We start from the raw sequence: 18959 nt of genomic DNA on the forward strand, positions 1-18959 counted from the left end.
GGACTCATTGCCCCAACCTTGTCCTTCAGTTCTTCCACCCATCGCTACTGTCCATCCATCTGGCTATTAGTCATCCCCTTCTTTTCTTTTCTTCACCTTTCCCAGTATTACAGCCGAGGTGGCGCAGTGGTTAGAGTGCAGCACTGCAGGCTACTTCAGCTGACTGCAGTTCTGCAGTTCGGCTGTTCAAATCTCACCGGCTCAGGTTGACTCGGCCTTCCATCCTTCCGAGGTGGGTGAAATGCGGACCCGGATTGTTGTTGGGGGCAATATGCTGACTCTGTAAACCGCTTAGAGAGGGCTGAAAGCCCTATGAAGCGGTATATAAGTCTAACGGCTATTGCTATTGCTATTTCCTACCTTCACTGAATGTCTCTGAACCAGGACAAGTTTGAGTCTGGTCATTTGAGCCTTGAGTGAGACTTCTGGAGTGATTTGTTTGAAGCTGTCTGAAGATCATCAGACCTATTTCAAGCCCTTGTGATCTGGCCCCATGCTATGGTCCTGCTGAGAATAAGCGGACTAAGGCCAGTCTCTTCAGAACATGGCAAAAACTATACTCCGATCAGAGTCCAAAGAAATAGATTTGGAAACAGTGGAGATCCGTGGAGAAGGAAAAGACGTTTATGGTCCAGAAACACTGTGACATGGAGAAACTTTATAGCTCTCAAAACTTTGAAGGAATTCTAAATATTGGAAGCAACCTCTATATTATCGAAGTTTTTGCAGCCAATTCCTGAACCTGAAAACTTGATTATAATTCCTGTAACAGGTCAGGAACAGTTAAAAAAAACAATACCCTGTAGGAATAATAATAATAAATCATTTTCTCTGATTCTGCAATTTGGCAAGCGGTTAGAAGGCACTTTACGAGGGCATCACGGATGTGCCAGCGACTCGTAATTTGTATGCTAAGTCCCACTTTGGCTGTGCCCAGCCCTTACTGTGACTCCTCGCATTCTCCATTAAAAAAAAAACCCCACACTTTAATCCTCCTTTTGAATTTCTTAAGCTCTTCCCTTGAATTATGTAACGAAGCAAGGCGGCTGATTTGAGATTAAGAGGCTTTTCCCCCCTTTCGAGAAACTTTGCAGGAGAAGTAATATTGCATCCTACGGATAAAGAAGTTCAATTAATAAATCCTCCGGTTAGCTTTTGAGCGGCTTGATTACAGTTTAAAGATAGAGCTGTATTTAATTGGATTTGACCTTTTGGCTTCCCCTAAATGCAGCCAATGAGTCTTGACACATTTCCAGTTGGGTTTTTCTTTTTTAAGATGATCCCTGTGGCCTCCTCCTGGTCTATGGCATCTTCTAGACCAGTGTTTCTCAACCTTGGCAACTTGAAGATGTTTGGACTTCAACTCCCAGAATTCCCCAGCCAGCGAATGCTGGCTGGAGAATTCTGGAAGTTGAAGTCCGGACATCTTCAAGTTGCCAAGGTTGAGAAACATTGTTCTAGACAAACTGGAACTTCAGTGATGTTCAGGGACAGCTTTCCCCTGTCTTGGTTGAACTGTGGGTCTCAGAATAGGAACCACCATACATCTGTAGAGCCCAGAAAGAAGAAGGCATAGAAGTGATATCTTTGTTGTGGCCCACCAGTGGCCAGCGGAGCTGGTGGCACACTCAGACAGTGAGGAGGCTGGGGAGGAACATGGGTCAGTCCTGGAGTCTTGGGAAAGCTCTGATGAGGGCTCTGCATCAGAGGCAGAGAGGGGGCCAGGGCTGTCCGATAGTTATCTGCTGCCTTCAGAGTCGAATATCAGTGGGGCAGAAGAACAGCTGGAGCTATTCCCGATGTGCCCATGTGCAGAGCTGCCAGGAGAAGGGGACCGTTAAGGAACAAGGAGTTCACCGACACAGGTGGACAGTGAATGGCCCCTCCCATAGGGAAGAAAGAGGCACGAAAGCGGAGGGAAATTTTGCGGGAGACAATTAGTTCAGTTCATTAAGAGCGAAGATCTGTTCCTGATTTCTTGCCAAGGAATTGCTGCTACAGCATGGCGTTTAGAAGATATCGGCCTGGCAGCTCTCCAAGCCTGATCAAGGTCTGTAGTTGTGAAATTTCTCAAAAGGCTGTTTGCCGGGACTTTGCTGGAGAGGAATCCCCTTTAAAAAATAAAAATAAAAGAGGTTTTATCGGGACGAGGATGTCGGCTTCATGATCTTGGGAAGCCTAGGTCAGAACAATCTCCCCCTACTTCCAAATGTCGTGGCACGACAAAACCGCGCTCATCAAAATAGCGGTGATAAAATCGTGTCACTAAAGCCGCAATGTCATTGCCGCGCGTCATCACCGCCGTGACAACAGCACGGCAACAGAAGGGCACTTTAAAATGGCGCCGCGGCAGAAAGCCAATTTCAATTAAGGTAAGGGTTAGGATTAGGTTTAGGGGTTTGTTTTAGGGTTAGGTTTAGGGTTAGGTTTAGGTTTAGGTTTAGGGTTAGGGTTAGGTTTAGAGTTAGGGTTAGGGTTAGGGTTAGGTTTAGGTTTAGGGTTAGGTTTAGAGTTAGGTTTAGGGTTAGGTTTAGGGTTAGGGTTAGGGTTAGGGTTAGGGTTAGGTTTAGGGTTAGGTTTAGGGTTAGGGTTAGGGTTAGGGTTAGGTTTAGGTTTAGAGTTAGGTTTAGGGTTAGGTTTAGGGTTAGGTTTAGGGTTAGGTTTAGGGTTAGGGTTAGGGTTAGGGTTAGGGTTAGGGTTAGATTTAGGGTTAGGTTTAGGGTTAGGTTTAGGGTTAGGTTTAGGGTTAGGTTTAGGGTTAGGTTTAGGGTTAGGTTTAGGGTTAGGTTTAGGGTTAGGTTTAGGGTTAGGTTTAGGGTTAGGTTTAGGGTTAGGTTTAGGGTTAGATTTAGGGTTAGGTTTAGGGTACTGAGTGCTTGGGAATGCACGGATTCGCCCTCCGCGATTATGTCATCGCGGTAGGGTCGCGTTTTTCCTTAGCGCTTCGAACGGCGCGAATTAGTCTTCGCGCTTATGTCTCCGTGGATAAGGGCTTCACGGATTTGTGGTGGAACCCCAAATGTCCGGTTATTTCTTGGAAGTTGCAAGGGTTCACCTAAATAGAGCGATGTGTCAACAAAACTGTCTTCTCTTCCTCTTCCTTCTCCTTCTTGAATAATGCCGCCGCCATGTTTTCCCATAAGATGTATCTCGCCTTCATTTTCCTCATCCTCATTCCTGAATTTTGGCGATGACTTCATCCAGGTTCAGTTTTTCTCCTGGGCTGGTCAGTTGTTCATTTTCCAAGAATACTATTATCCTATTTTGGAGCTGGTTCTCTCAAGCAGCTCTCAGAAGAAACTCCCAGAAACTGCAAAAAAAAAATGGATTGCATTCCATTCAGGGAAACAGACATTTCTCTTTGCAAATATTTTTAAAGACAGAAACTCAGAACATGTTTTAGAGTTGGAGAAACAGCAGCCAAGTCCCCTCGGTCCCAGCGCAGCCTGTGAGTTTAGTTGGATGAAGTGACCAAATCAGAAATTACATTCATATGCCTCAGTCTGCATAGGGGTCCCCCTTAAAAGAAGTCTTCTTCCCTTCCAATGTTTTTATGTCACAGTGCCTTTCCATGCATTTCCTGATGTTCAGTAATCAGGTGTTGTCAGAACAGGACTAAGACTTCTTTGAAGAGAAAGGATAGAGCTGAGTCAACAAAATAGCTCAGGGATTTCCACAGCACACTCAAACTATCTTCTTCTCCTGTAAGAAATGTGTAGTAAGCATTCTCCCCGCCCCCCCCTGGTCCAGAGTGTCAGGCCTGCAGCCCTCTTTTCTTTTGGGTCTTTGGCCTACCACACTTTGTATTATTCCACTATGCATTTTCTATGGTGGGAAAATGGGAGGGGGGATTGTGCGGAGTTAGATGCCATGTAGCCATAACAACATTCTTTCTAGAAAGCCAAGGTCATCCTTTGTCTCTGCACCTCTGCACCTGACCGGAACTGGATGGGTGGAAGCTGCCAGTATGGCAGTGGAAGATTGGACCATGGGATGGACTGATGGGTGTGGGGGCAAAATCTTGAACTTTCAACTGGGTGGGGGGGAAATGGGAAGCTTTTAGATTCGGCTTTTCCCAGATGTGCCAATTTTGATTTAATTTTGGATGCTATTTGGAACCCTGACACAGAGAACCTTTTGAAGGAGAATGACAAGGATGAACTTTCATCAGTTGAAATCAGGACAACTCACTTATAACTGCCATGCTTAGTAGTGGAAATTCTGACTCCCATTGTTGAATTATTTGTATTTATTAACACCAATATGCAAGGCAGCTCAGTGGCTAAGACGCTGAGCTTGTCGATGAGAAAGGTGGACAGTTTGGCGGTTCGAATCCCTAGCGCCGCGTAACGGAATGAGCTCCCGTTCCTTGTCCCAGCTTCTGCCAACCTAGCAGTTCGAAAGCAGGTAAAAAATGCAAGTAGAAAAATAGGGACCACCTTTGGTGGGAAGGGAACAGTGTTCCATGCGCCTTCGCAAGGTGGCGCAGTGGTTAAATGCAGCACTGCAAGCACTGCAAGCTACTGCTAGATCAGCAGTTCAGCGGTTCAAATCCCACCGGCTCAGGGTTGACTCAGCCTTCCATCCTTCCGAGGTGGGTAAAATGAGGACCCAGATTGTTGGGGGCAATATGCTGACTCTCTGTAAACCGCTTAGAGAGGGCTGAAAGCCCTATGAAGCGGTATATAAGTCTACTGCTATTGCTATTGCTATTGCTTCGGCATTGAGTCATGCCGGCTATATGACCACCAAGATGTCTTCGGACAGCGCTGGCTCTTCGGCTTTGAAACAGAGATGAGCACCGCCCCCTAGAGTCGGGAACGACTAGCACATATGTGTGAGGGGAACTTTTACCTTTATCTAACACCAATATTGCAGAAAGTTATGTTGGAAGTTTGCTGAACTCATTCACCAACTCTTTTGGGAAGAGAGCTGCCCCGTTGTAAGCATCCAAACTCTCTCCTTCCTAATTGCAATTCTGGTTCACAATTTGGAAATTTGGCCCGTTTCCCCCCCCCCAGCCCACCCCCCCCAGCATAGATACTGCTGTGACAGGGGAAAGCGGCTATGTTGTTCAACATTTCCCCTTCTCCCCAGCATAAAAACCCATCAAGGGTTTTCATTTGAACAGTGTGAAATGGGAATTCTCCATCCTGCGAGGGTTTAGCCGTTTTATCACTCAGTGTTCCAGGCAGACAATGGTTGAACAGCCCCTTGAATAGTTCTCATGCTGTTCAAATATCACTTCCCACCCCCCCTCCCTCCTTGGCAGCTTCCCATTCATAAAGGGAATATATAAAAAAAATCTATCTCCCTCCCTCCCTCCTCCCTCTCCCCCCCTTCTCTCTCAAGCCCATTTCCAAACAATGCAAGAGACTGCATTTCTCAAGAAATCAGCTGGTTTCCCAAGAATTGGTGAGGAAGGCTAAGTTTTCAGAAACGTCCTGCTGCTTTGCTCATCGGAAAGCCAGTGTTTAAGCAACAAGAAAGATTCTGATGATAATTTAATCTGCTAAGGGACAAAGCTCTTCTCTGTGGCATTTGTTGCCAAGCTTTCAACACCTTATTTGCCTCCGTATCACAAGCATTCCTTTTGTGTAGTCCCCAAATTCTGAAAAGTGCAGATATCGGGGTGGGGGGGTGGGGGGAACACCCCTATCTTTGTGCGTAAGTTGAAGGATGTTGGGGTCACGTTCAGACCACAGCTTGGGTTGGGGTTTGCTTGTTGAGTCCAAGTTAAAAGTCTCTGTATTCCCCCCCAAAATGCACGATGCAACACACCCAGACTACAACACAATACAGAATGCAATGGTGGTTTTAAAAAAAGCTTTCAATCTTAAAAAAAATAAAATAAACAAATATATTTGCCCAAACAAGCAAGAATATTTTAGCCTAAAGGCAGGAAGACTGCAATGCTGTGCTGGGAGAGAATGACCAACAGCGAAAGAATTCTGTGCTCCTGCAATTCTATTAATTATAGAATATTTCACTCGTTTTTTCCGTGTGGCTCCGAGGATTTAAAAATGAGCCAGAGCAAAAGTGGGGAATTGGTTTCCTTGGCTGTCAGGAGTCTTTGGTCCAAGTTCAAAGGTATCAATAATCTTCCTATCCTGCTTTTAACCAAGTCCAATTTTTGGCTCCCATTAGAGGCTCACGATGGAATACCCTAGCTTGCACGATTCCGAGATCACACGATTCGATAGTGTTTATGCTACTTTATGTACCAAGATCTGCCTTTCTGGGAAGCATCATCTTGTGATAGCAATAGCAATATAGCAATAGCAGTAGACTTATATACCGCTTCATAGGCCTTTCAGGCCTCTCTAAGCGGTTTACAGAGAGTCAGCATATTGCCCCCAACAATCTGGGTCCTCATTTTACCCACCTCGGAAGGATGGAAGGCTGAGTCAACCCTGAGCCGGTGAGATTTGAACCGCTGACCTGCTGATCTAGCAGTAGCCTGCAGTGCTGCATTTAACCACTGCGCCACCTTGGCTCTTGATTCAGATGGAGTGAATGTTGGAACTTTGGAATGAATAAGCGAAGGGAAAGTTGCAGGCTGAGTGATGCAGGGAGATCTCAGAAAAAAGAGAATTAAGGATGGGAGGTGAAAAAGACCTAGAAGTAGTTTTGTTTCTGGTGGGATCTGGGGACCTTCTCATTTGCTATTTGACATGAGAAATCCTGATTTCCTCCCACTCTTTCCCCACTTAAGTCGGTCTCAAATGAACGTCAGGTCCAAATATTTGAAGAGAACCATTTGCTGATAGCTATTGACAAGCTTAAGTTGTGGTGACTATGAAACCAGATTTTGACATGCACTGTAGGCTTTCAGATACAGAATATCTCTGCAAAATTTCATTGTTAACTTTTGAATCCTAGCTCCATATACTAGCATACAACCCCACCTTATATTTCTAGCATCAATTTTAAAAGTTTGCCACCGCACTGAATATAACTGGCAATTTGCGGGTGATAATTCCTGCCCTGGACAATATGCTACTCCTTTTTTCCTAACATCAAGTTAGAAGAAACAAGAAATGGGTTTACCCTACAGATGAAAGATGCTATTTTCCCCATGCCAGGGGCTGAGATATATAGAAGGGAGCTTTTTTTTCACAATCTTATCTCCCAAAGATTCAGTTTATCACCAGAAATGCCCAAAGATTTATTTCAATTTTCACTAAGAAGCGATTGTGGCCTTAGAAATATTAATTGAGGAAAACTTTTAAGATTTGTAGATTGTAGATTTATTTATTTATAGGCCGCCCTTTTCCCTGAGGGGACTCAGGGCGGCTTACAATCAAAAAGGAAGGGGAGTGTAGGACAATACAAAAAAAGAAAATGTGCACAAAGTAAATTAGACAATAAAACTCAACATTCACTCAGCATTCGGGAGGGGCGAAATAAGATTATCCCCAGGCCTGACGGGTTAGCCAGTTCTTGAGGGCTGTGCGGAAGGCCTGGACGGTGGTGAGGGTACAAATCTCCACGGGGAGATTGTTCCATAGTGTCGGAGCCGCAACAGAGAAGGCTCTCCTCCGAGTAGTCGCCTGTCGGCACTGACTGGCGGATGGAATACGGAGGAGGCCAACTCTATGCGATCTGATGGGAGATCTTCAAGCACAAATATTTATAGTTTTACTGAGAGGTGATAAGTGTTAGACTCAAAACATTTTCCTTGCGTAGTACCTGTTATATCGGATAACCTTTTCCCACTATAGTTGCGCTTCAATTTTATCTTTTTCTGATTCCGGGTTCAGCAATGACGGTGAGGAAAAGATCACCCATGGTCCATATATGTAGCTGTCCCAGCACCATCTGAAATCTCTGAGCTGAAAAGGAGAAATTTCATCAATGACTCGTCATTGATCAATGAGCATACATTGTGAGATCCATTTCCTGTGGAAATAAGTTGTGCAAAGTTAAGTGGAGCCATTTATAAAAGGAAAGATTTGAGATTCCGGGCCAAATCAGTCCAAAAGATTTGCCTATCCTTGTAAGCACCTTCCATCCATGAAATAGTTGCCTCTAGTCTTGTAGGACAGAAGAAGGCAAAGCTTTTTTTAAAAAAACCGGTAGGAAGGGTAACGTGTCAGTACCATGGACAGTTCACAAGGGATGATAGTAGTATTAAGGAGGAGAAGCAGATACTTGAAAGGTTATTCTTACAAAAGTCAAGCATCTACTCTACCTGGGATACTGTGGCTCATAATTACGTCATTGTTGAATCCTCACAACAACAGAGATGGATTTTCTCCATGACCACCTATTACTAATTTGTTCTTCCAGGTCTCCCAATGGGACACTTATCACTGCCGTAACTGTCTGCTTCGTAGTTAATTATTACTGTCTTCAATACTTTAATTTCTTTTTCTTTCATTCATTGTTTTTTTTCCTCATTGTTTCCGCAGCACTACGGAGTCGATCAGGGCGTGCTATTATCAATGGGAATTGGGCAATTGATCGACCTGGGAGATACGAAGGAGGAGGAACAATGTTCGTCTACAAACGACCCAACGAGATCTCAAGTACTGCTGGGGAATCCTTTTTAGCAGACGGCCCAACCAATGAAATCTTGGATGTCTATGTAAGAATCAAACATCACTTTTTTATTGAGCTAGGCACTAGGGGAACCATCCTTAACAGTTAGAAGTTAGGAAATCGTTTACTCATGGATGAAATAGTTTTCTGGGTTAATTTTCCATTTGGGTGTGTTGAGAGGGAAGTCAGAGACCTGGGCAGGTGTGTGTTTGCGTGTGAGTGTGTGTGTGTGTGTTTATAACCTGGTGTCAGACCTGCCTCAATTTGAACCTTTAAGTGAGAACGATCCTTAACTCCGTTTGTTAAGAAAGGTATAGTTTAGTAAAGGCCAAGTGAAATACAGTAGAATAGAAGAGAATAGAATATAGAAGAGAAGAGAATGTAGAGTAGAGTAGTAGAATAGAATAGAATAGAATAGAATAACAGAGTTGGAAGGGACCTGGGAGGTCTTCTAGTCCAACCCCCTGCTTAGGCAAGAAACCCTACACCCCTTCAGACAAATGGTTGTCCAACAGTAAAGCCAGAATGGAAAAAAGCACAGCAGATTCCTAAGTGCATCTTAGTGGCAATTCTGACGCCTCATCTCTGATGTGTTAATTTATTTTTTATTTTATTCTATTTACTAAACCTATATGCTACCTACCTCTGAGCTTGAGAGGGGACAGAAAAATGTGGAGATGAATAAAGCTACATTTTTGTCGAGTTAATGTCCTTAAATTCACCACTAGGGATTAGAATGTCCCATTTTGCTTAACAACCAAGTGTCCAGTCCCAACTGTGGTTGTGGCTAAATGAGATTTACCTGTAGTTTAAGTCTTTCTGTGGCCTTGGTTTCCTGATCTGGTCTAGCTGGTGGGATCAACTGGGTTTGTGCATCGGAGTCAACTCAACGAACGTGAGATTCTTTTTCCTTTCACAGATGATTCATCAACAGCCCAATCCAGGTATACATTATGAGTACATTATTCCGGGTCCCAACACCATCAGTTCCCAGGTGCCTCTTCAGAGACGGCCAGGTAAGGGTGCGGTGATTTCCTCAGCCAATCTGACGACTTTCACGTTCTCTTGATTGGCAGGGACTTCTTAAACAAGGCATTTTCCCTCTATCTTTTTAATGGCGGGAAATGATTCTCTCTGATGCATCCAGCAAAACTAACTTTGAAAACAAAACATCACATTTGGGTGTTGTTTTTTCCCTTGAAGATATCTCGCTTCTCATCCAAGGCGCTTTTTCTGTTCTGAAGCTTCTTCCAATTGAGTCAGAACTGGAAGAAGATAGCAATAGCAATAGCAGTTAGACTTATACACCGCTTCCTAGGGCTTTCAGCCCTCTCTAAGCGGTTTACAGAGTCAGCATATTGCCCCCAACAACAATCCGGGTCCTCATTTTACCCACCTCGGAAGGATGGAAGGCTGAGTCAACCCTGAGCCAGTGAGATTTGAACAGCCGAACTGCAGAACTGCAGTCAGCTGAAGTAGCCTGCAGCGCTGCATTTAACCACTGCGCCACCTCGGCTCTTATTCCTGGGTGAGAACCGAAATGTCTTCAACGAAAAAACAAAAGTCCAGTTCCTTTTGAAGAAGCCCCTTTGGGAGAATCATCACCTGGAGGACTGAGAATCTTCCTAGATATCGCATTTGTCGTTGTTGCTTTTAAGATTCCCCAAACTTAGTTTCTATCCTCGGGCTGTCAGAGTTTTAAACACAATCACAACCACTTCCACACACACGCAGAAAAGTATGACTAGTTTTTATTTTTCTTTCTCTCCCCCCACCCCCAATTACTTGCATAGAGATTATTCTTTATGCTATTTATGTTGTTCATGTTATTTTTTTGACATGGATTGCACCAGTGAGGTTAAAACCAATTTCGTTGCATACATGATGTACAATGACAATAAAGGTTATAACATACTTGATAGCTTTATGAAAACATAAGGAGGCTTGTCTACCTGCTCAATCTACCAAATTTGGTTTCTCTAGCTTTTCAAAGATTGTTTGTCTACTTTGCCCTCACTCCTTTAGATAATGAAATGCTTCGGAAAAGGCTATTTTGTGGTCTTTCTGGACATTTCTGCACAATTCTCTACGTTTTTTTAGTTTTTAGTTTTAAAGTTTATTTATAGGCCGCCCTTTTCCCTGGGGGGACTCAGGGCGGCTTACAACTCATAGGGAAGGGAATACAAACAGTGACACATAAGAACAATACATAATTAAAATAGAACACAACATTCATACCATTCGGGTGGGGGTGAGTTACAACTTTAACCCCAGGCCTGACGGGATAGCCAGGTTTTGAGGGCTTTGCGGAAGGTCTGGAGGGTGGTGAGGGTACGAATCTCCATGGGGAGATCGTTCCAAAGGGTCGGAGCTACTACCGAGAAGGCTCTCCTCCGCGTAGTTGCCAGTCTGCACTGACATTTCTGCACAATTCTCTACGTGCAAAAATAAATTTATCCTTATAGATAAAACAGATTTTATTCATGGAGAATAAGGGGGTAATAGAAGGAGGGAAAAGCTGATTATCCTTATAGATAAAACAGATTTTATTCATGGAGAATAAGGGGGGAATAGAAGGAGGGAAAAGCTGATTATTTATTCTACTCAAAGTCTCAGTGTATTTTCATAAAATGCCTCTTCATCAATTTTTTGGGTAGAATAAAGGACACATTTCCCCCCTCACACCAATTCTCTCCCCCCCCACCTTAATTTCCAGCTATTTAGCTGGTGTGTTTCCCATTGTTGCTTCAGTTTTGTTCACGCCAGAATGCTTTCACTGAATGCTCTGCACTATTGTAAGATCGGTCAAAGAACAAACGTCCAACTTTTCAGCCTGGTGACAAATAGAATATCTTACTCTAAAGCAGTTCGTGGCCTTTGCGTCTTTCGAACCACCCTGGTGCTTTGTGGTTCACTGCTACAAGGAACTTCTGAACTTAGGTGGTCACCCCAAGTCCAGAAGGGCTCGGGGCCATTTGTATTCCGGCTGGCTCATAGCCGAGAAAGAAATGTTTGTTCTTGTGATGTGATTGACCTCATGTGCCTAGGGGAGCCATTGAATGGCCAACTGGATGTGACAGGAACCATGAATTATGAGGAGGAAGATTTGCATCAGGAGGCAAGCAGTCACCCGAGACAACCAGGGATGAGTCAGCCTGGAAGGTTTCCTTCCCAAGTCCCGGATAACCAAGTCCCCGTTGGTCAGCCTCCACGACGCAGCCGGGAACATAACTGGAAGCAAATTGGAATGACTGAATGCAGCGCGACTTGTGGGAAAGGTACGTCAGTGGCAAACGCACCGATCGGACCTTGGAAAAGCCTTCCATCTGCCAAGGGCCAGAAGTGGAGGAGGTGGAGAATTTAGCTGTTGATTCATTGATTCATTGATATATTCAAGAATTTAGCTATTGATTTATTGATTTATTCAAAAATTTAGCTATTGATTCATTCATTTATTCAAGAATTTAGCTATTGATTCATTGATTCATTGATTTATTCAAGAATTTAGCTATTGATTCATTGATTTATTTAAGAATTTAGCTGTTTATTCATTGATTTATTCAAGAATTTAGCTATTGATTCATTGATTTATTCAAGAATTTAGCTATTGATTCATTGATTTATTCAATCATTTAGGTATTGATTCATTGATTTATTCAAGAATTTAGCTGTTGATTCATTGATTTATTCAAGAATTTAGCTATTGATTCATTGATTCATTGATTTATTCAAGAATTTAGCTATTAATTCATTGATTTATTCAAAAATTTAGGTATTGATTCATTGATTTATTCAAGAATTTAGTTATTGATTCATTGATTTATTCAAGAATTTAGCTATTGATTCATTGATTTATTCAAGAATTTAGCTATTGATTCATTGATTTATTCAATCATTTAGGTATTGATTCATTGATTTATTCAATCATTTAGGTATTGATTCATTGATTTATTCAAGAATTTAGCTATTGATTCATTGATTTATTCAAACATTTAGCTATTGATTCATTGATTTATTCAAGAATTTAGCTATTGATTCATTGATTTATTCAAGAATTTAGCTATTGATTCATTGATTTATTCAAGAATTTAGCTATTGATTCATTGATTCATTGATTTATTCAAGAATTTAGCTATTGATTCATTGATTTATTCAAGAATTTAGCTATTGATTCATTGATTTATTTAAGAATTTAGCTATTGATTCATTTATTTATTCAAAAATTTAGCTATTGATTCATTTATTTGTTCAACTTCCATAACTGCCCATCTCTGCCAAGTGATTCTGGGTGGCTTACGATTCTAGAATTCTAAAACAGTTAAAACAATGAAAAAACAATGAAAACAGCCAGGAAAGAAACACAAACAGCAGCCAAGAAAGTTAAACAATTGATAGTAAGATGAAGAAACAGGGCCCTTAGCAGATTCTGATCCCCAGGTTTGGGCACATAGCCAAGTTTTTAAAGTGTCACGAAAGACCAACCGGGCTAGGGCAGCAAAACAGTATCAGTTCTCCTTCTCTTAATATTTGGGACATCTTCAAATCTTCCCAATTCCAGCTATCATTTTCTTTTCCTCATCATCTCAGTTACTGAAAGTTGACTCTGGGACGAGAAATTCCAAATTTCAAGAAATTCTTTGCTGGAAAAGTTGGCGTAATTCCATCTGAAGCTTAGGTTTTTCTACAATTTTTTTCTTTTTCAGAGCTGGGGTGAAGAACCCCCTTCTGAGTCCAGGCCATTCACGTTGGCTAGGTTCTCCTCCATTTTTTCTTGGTCTTGCAAGCTTCCTAGAAATCCAAAGCAACTGCCAGAATTTGCCACATTTTGGACCCTAGGAACAGTGGTGAAATCCATTTTTTTTTTGCCACCGGTTCTGTGGGTGTGGCTTGGTGCGTGTGAGGGGTGTCATGTGACTAGGTGGGCATGGCCAACCATTTTCCACTTTTTAAAGCAGTAAAGTTCAGGCGAATAGTCAGGGAAAAAATGCTTTAAAAAGTGGAGGTGGGAAAAGCTTCCGACGATTGTGCGGGTCAGCTGTGAGCTGCATGATCATCAGAAGCATTTTTTTTACTACCAGTTCACAGAACCAAGGACCATCATCCCTATTGGTGTGGCCGAACTGGGCCGAACCGGGAAAGATTTCACCCGTGCCTAGGAAGCTGCCTCTTCCAAAGACTTTGGGGCAGGTTTTCCTCTCCCCGATCATGCCCCATCCCTGGAGTTCCTTCCTGGGAAGGTTGGTGACTGTGAAAATAAGATTTGCCAGCCCCTGGGATATTTACTGCTTTGAGAGAAGCCGCACGCTGAGAGAGGAAACTGTAAGAGGAAGAATGGAGGCCGGCCAAAACTTCCGTATTTTCTGTAAACTCACTCTGGAGAAGCAAAATAGCCCTCGAAGCAAAATTATTGCAAATTAGCTTTTGGGAAGCTGAAAGCTTTCCTGGTTGAATACAACACTGAATATATTGCATTTGGCTTTGGCAGAAACCTCCCTTTTCATTTCCTTTGTGAGCAAATCGGGCCTGGTTTTTTTCGTAGCGTGTCAAGCAACCCTTAGGGCCAACTGGAGAAGTGAATTTCTCTCCCAACTCCACCAACCCTCAGTGTGAATGAAAGAACCTCGGGAAATACCTCATGGGAATTTAAGACGACTGAAAAGTAAAACTCCCTCATTCCGCAATGCCCAGGGTCTAACGCCCGAACATGTAGCTGACCACAAGTGACCAAGATGCAACTTCCAAGCAGTGCTCCAATATCTCAGGGGTTGCCACAAAGAAGAGGGAGTCAAACTATTCTCCAAGGCACCTGAGGGGCAGGACAAGAAGCAATGGGTGGAAACTCATCAAGGAGAGATCCTTCCTTCTCTCCTCCCTTCCTTCTCTCCTCCCTTCTCTCCTCCCTTCCTTCTCTCCTCCCTTCCTTCTCTCCTCCCTTCCTTCTCTCCTCCCTTCCCTCCTCTCCTTCCTTCCTTCTCTCCTTGCTTCCTCCCTCCCTCCATTTCTTCTCTGCTTCCTTCCTTCCCAACTTCCTTCCTTCCCACCTTCCTTCCTTCCAGTATCTCAGGGGTTGCCCCAAAGAAGAGGGAGTCAAACTATTCTCCAAGGCACCTGAGGGCAGAACAAGAAGCAATGGGTGGAAACTCATCAAGGAGAGAAGCAACCTAGAACTGAGGAGAAATTTCCTGACAGTCAGAACAATTTATCAGTGGCCTCCAGAAGTTGTGAATGCTCCAACACTGGAAGTCTTTAAGAAGATGTTGGATAGCCATTTGTCTGGAACTGTATAGGGTTTCCTGCCTAGGCAGGGGGTTGGACTATAAGACCTCCAAGGTCCCTTCCAACTCTGCTATTGTATTATTGTAAGAGCCACAAGCCAGTGTTGCCCATGTGGACAAGTTCTGAGAGTTGTGGGTTCAGCCACCTTCAGCATCTTCTCCAGAGCATTAGGTCTTCATCTCACATGTCCAAAGTAGGATAATTTGAACCCTGGTCAAATTTGAACCTAATTAAGTAGGCCTTAGTGGGGACACAGTGGCTCAGCGACTAAGACGCTGAGTTTGTCGGTCGGAAAGGCCAGCAGTTTAATGGTTCGAATCCCTAGCGCCGCATAATGGAGGGGGCTCCCGTTAACTTGTCCCAGCTTCTGCCAACCTAGCAGTTCGAAAGCATGTAAAAAATGCAAGTAGGAAGATAGGGACCACCTTTGGTGGGAAGGGAACAGCGTTCCATGCGCCTTTGCTGTTGAGTCATGCCTGCCACATGACCACGGACAGACGGACAGCGCTGGCTCTTTGGCTTTGAAATGGAGATGAGCACTGCCCCCTAGAGTCGGGAACGACTGGCACATATGTGCAAGGGGAACTTTTACCTTTATTTAACTAGGTCTTGTGACTGTTCTGAGTTAACACTTCTCTCACAAGCTTGTTGCATTCCGTGATTGAGTGTCTCGCACAATGAAGGCTTCAAGGTTCCTCCTTGTCTTGTGAGAAGTGCAACCTCATTGTCGTTGGCCCGGGTTCAAGAGCATGTCATATTTTGACTGGGGAGATAATCCAACTCGGTCCAGATTCCTGCCCTGGAGAAATTGGCAACACGGAGAAACTTCTCTGGTTTAAATTCAGGAAGAGGGCTCAGTTCCAAGGACTGCTGTGAGAAATTATTTTATATATATATATATATATATAATTTCTCCCTCCATTCCTTGTGAAAGGAAAAATTCAAATTCTCTGACAAAATATAACCGATATCCCACTTCAAAGTTTGAGAAAGGTTTCCATTGCTGAGGAATTCAAATGCATTCGCTTTTGCCGTCGACCATAACAGAAGGGCAAACAATTATAGCTTGATCAGACAAGCATCACAGCTACAATCAAGGTTGTTCTAAATGGAGCCTCGAGTAAGAAGGGTTGGGAATAACGCTTGGCCCCCGCTTAGAGATCGACTGAAATCGACGTGGTAGGCTGCTCAGCCGGCATCCGAGAGGTTTGCTCACCCTCTTACTCCAACCGGTTCCAATTGGGTGAGGTTTTGTTGCGGTGGTGGTTTCCTTTAAAACAAAGGTCCGTGGTTTAGGGTGGAAGAGCCCTAAATAGCCTCTAATGCAGCCAAATCAGCATTATTATTATTATTTTTTAGCCTCTTACAGAGAAATTTACGATGACCTGAAAGCGGTTCTCTTAATCAGATTCACGGCTCTTGGCCAAAAACTCAGAGAGATGCTTTTGTTACTTGTTGGCCTGTTGGGTCTCTTTGGGGAACAAGACTGGGTTACACAAACACACACACACACACAAACACACACAGAGAGATAAAGAGAAGGAGAGGGAGGGAGGGAGAGGAAGAGGGAGAAATGGAGAGGGACAGGAAGAGGGAGAGGGAGAGAAAGAGGGAGGGAGAGAAAGAGAGAGGGAGTGAGAGAGATAGAAAGAGGGGTGAGAGGGAGAGAGGAGAGAGAGGACGGAGAAAAGGAGAGAGACAGGTAGAAGGAGAGAAAGAGGGAGGTGGAGGGAGAGAGAAGAGAGGGGGAGAGGGAGAGGAAGAGAGAGGGAGGGAGAGTGAAAGAAAGAGGAAGGGAGAGAGGGAGGGAGAGGGAGAGATGGGAGGGAGGGAGAGAAGGAGCGACAGAGGGAGAGGGAGATAGAGGGAGGGAGGGAGAGGGAGGGAGAGGGAGAGAAGGAGAGTGGGAAGGAGAGGGATAGAAAGAGGGGTGAGAGGGAGAGAGGAGAGAGAGGACGGAGAGAAGGAGGGGCAGAGGGAGAGGGAGATAAAGAGGGAGGGAGGGAGAGGGAGGGAGGGAGTGGGAGGGAGAGGGATAGAAAGAGGAGTGAGAGGGAGAGAGGAGAGAGAGGACGGAGAGAAGGAGAGAGACAGGTAGAAGGAGAGAGAAGGGAGGGGGAGGGAGAGAAGGAGAGAGGGAGGGAGAGGGAAAGAAAGAGGGAGGGAGAGAGGGAGGGAGAGGGAGAAAGAGAGAGGGGGGGAGAGAATATATTTTGCTGTAGGTTACCTTGATTCCACCTGGCGCATGTTTAGTGGACTTTCCCTGCTCTCTTCTTATTTATGGTCTCTGATGGGGGACGTCTGCGGGAGTTCAGGGTGAATTCAATTGAACTCAGGAGAAGAAACCGCCCCCTCCCTTACAGGCCTCCCTGTGTGGCTGTCATTAAATGGATGTTTCACAGCTTCTGGCTTTCTCTGCCTTCCTCCTTTCAGGGGCGCAATATCCCGTCTTCCGCTGCGTCCACAGAAACACTCACGAGGAGGTCGCCGACAGCTTCTGTGACATCAACTCCAAGCCCAGCCCGGAGGAGGAGCCCTGCAATCTCTTCCCTTGCCCAGCCTTGTAAGCAGCCGATCCTTTCCCCCTATCGCTTCCTCTGAGGGTTCCCTGGCCCCTTGGAAGAGAACCCGAACCAGGCCCTGCCACCCCCACCACGCCCGAGATCTCTGGAGTTTCAGGCGGAAACGGGGTGACCCTGCTGTGGCTTAAGCCCCGTGTTCTTGGGCTTAGTGAAGGCATTTATGTCTAGGAGCTAACGTGACAATCCGATCCACATCGAAGGCGGAGAATCTCTGTGGCTCCTTAGGGTTGAACAGTGGGAGCTCTGTGGGATTGGTGTTTTTTCGTGCAGGCGTTACATGACCCAACTAGATAACAGCATCAGTGTTAGAAGGGAGTGGGGTTTGCAGAGAGGAGGAGGAGGAGGAGGAGGAGGAGGAGGAGGAGGAGGAGGAGGAGGAGGAGGAGGAGGAGGAGGAGGACGACGACGACGACGGTGAGGTCCTTTGTGCTCTCTGAGCTTGACTGTTTTCCTGCCGAGGTTTCCTGACCCAACTAGGTAACTTCATCAGTGCCAGAAGAGAGGGGGAGTTTGCGAGGAGGAGGGGGAGGAGGAGGAAGAGGAGGAGGAACAGAAAAAGAAACAGAAAGAGAGAGAGAGAGGAGGAGGAGGAGAAGGAGAACAGTGGTATCCTTTGTGCTCTGTCAGCTTGATTATTTTCTTGCAGATGTTTCATTACCCAGCTAGATAATATCATCAGTGCCAGAAGGGGGTTTGCAAGGAGAAGGAGGAGAGGAGGAGGAAGAGAGAGAGAGAGAGAGAGAGAGAGAGAGAGAGAGAGAGAGAGAGAGAGAGAGAGAGAGAGAGAAGGAAAAGAAGGAGAAGGGTGACCATGGGGTCCTTGGTGCTCTCTGAGCTTGATTATTTTCTTGCAGACATTTCATTACCCCACTAAGTAACATCTCAGGCACCTGATGATCATAATCATCCTTAGAGCATTATCAACACCATGAAGATGTGGACTAATTGGGTAACAACACATCTGCTCAGAGACCACCAAGGACCCCTTATCATATTTCCCAAAAGGGAAGTCCAGGGGAAAATGTGGTATTTGTGCTGAAATTTACCCAGCCAGAAAAGAAGTGGAGAAATTCACTCCCGATTGTGACGATGCCGCTATTTCCCACCAGAGGTTTCCATTTTCTGCGCTCAGCCAGTGTGCAAGAGACTCCGCAAAATCTACGGGCGAAAGTCAACCGACGTGTTGCCTTTCCTTTTTTTTCCTAGCTGGGATTTAGGCGAGTGGTCGGAATGCAGCAAATCGTGCGGCCTGGGGATGCAGCACCGGCAAGTCCTCTGCCGGCAAATCTATGCCAACCGCAGCTTAACGGTCCAGCTGCACCGCTGCCAACACTTGGAGAAGCCAGAGAGGACAAGTACGTGCCAACTGAAGATCTGCAGTGAATGGCAAATTCGGACAGAGTGGACATCGGTAAACAGGAATGGTTCAAAGCCAGACAAGATTGGCAGCTTTAGAGGGACCTTGACACAACCCACTGCTTAATTGTTGGTAGCTCTTTCTGAAGAATAAACTCCTTAGGGTAAACGAGACCCTTCACAATAGCAGTTAGACTTATA

At 44.7% G+C, this 18959-nt stretch overlaps 1 protein-coding gene across 2 annotated transcripts in view; it reads left to right on the forward strand.

Annotated features, from left to right (window-relative positions):
* The window catches only part of THSD4 (thrombospondin type 1 domain containing 4), a 179498-nt gene that overhangs the window by 137924 nt on the left and 22615 nt on the right, over positions 1–18959 (forward strand). For both annotated transcript variants that reach the window (XM_087703985.1, XM_087703986.1), the window contains 5 exons: positions 8415–8590; positions 9464–9560; positions 11592–11822; positions 17254–17383; positions 18609–18813. In XM_087703985.1, coding sequence (XP_087560111.1) covers positions 8415–8590; positions 9464–9560; positions 11592–11822; positions 17254–17383; positions 18609–18813 — 839 coding nt within the window. The remainder of the gene's footprint in view (positions 1–8414; positions 8591–9463; positions 9561–11591; positions 11823–17253; positions 17384–18608; positions 18814–18959) is intronic.

The sequence above is a fragment of the Thamnophis sirtalis genome, unplaced genomic scaffold, assembly GCF_051295495.1.
Source record: "Thamnophis sirtalis isolate CommonGarterSnake01/CBP01778 unplaced genomic scaffold, rThaSir2_p1.2 scaffold_2, whole genome shotgun sequence".
In the NCBI taxonomy this organism is placed as follows: domain Eukaryota; kingdom Metazoa; phylum Chordata; class Lepidosauria; order Squamata; family Natricidae; genus Thamnophis; species Thamnophis sirtalis.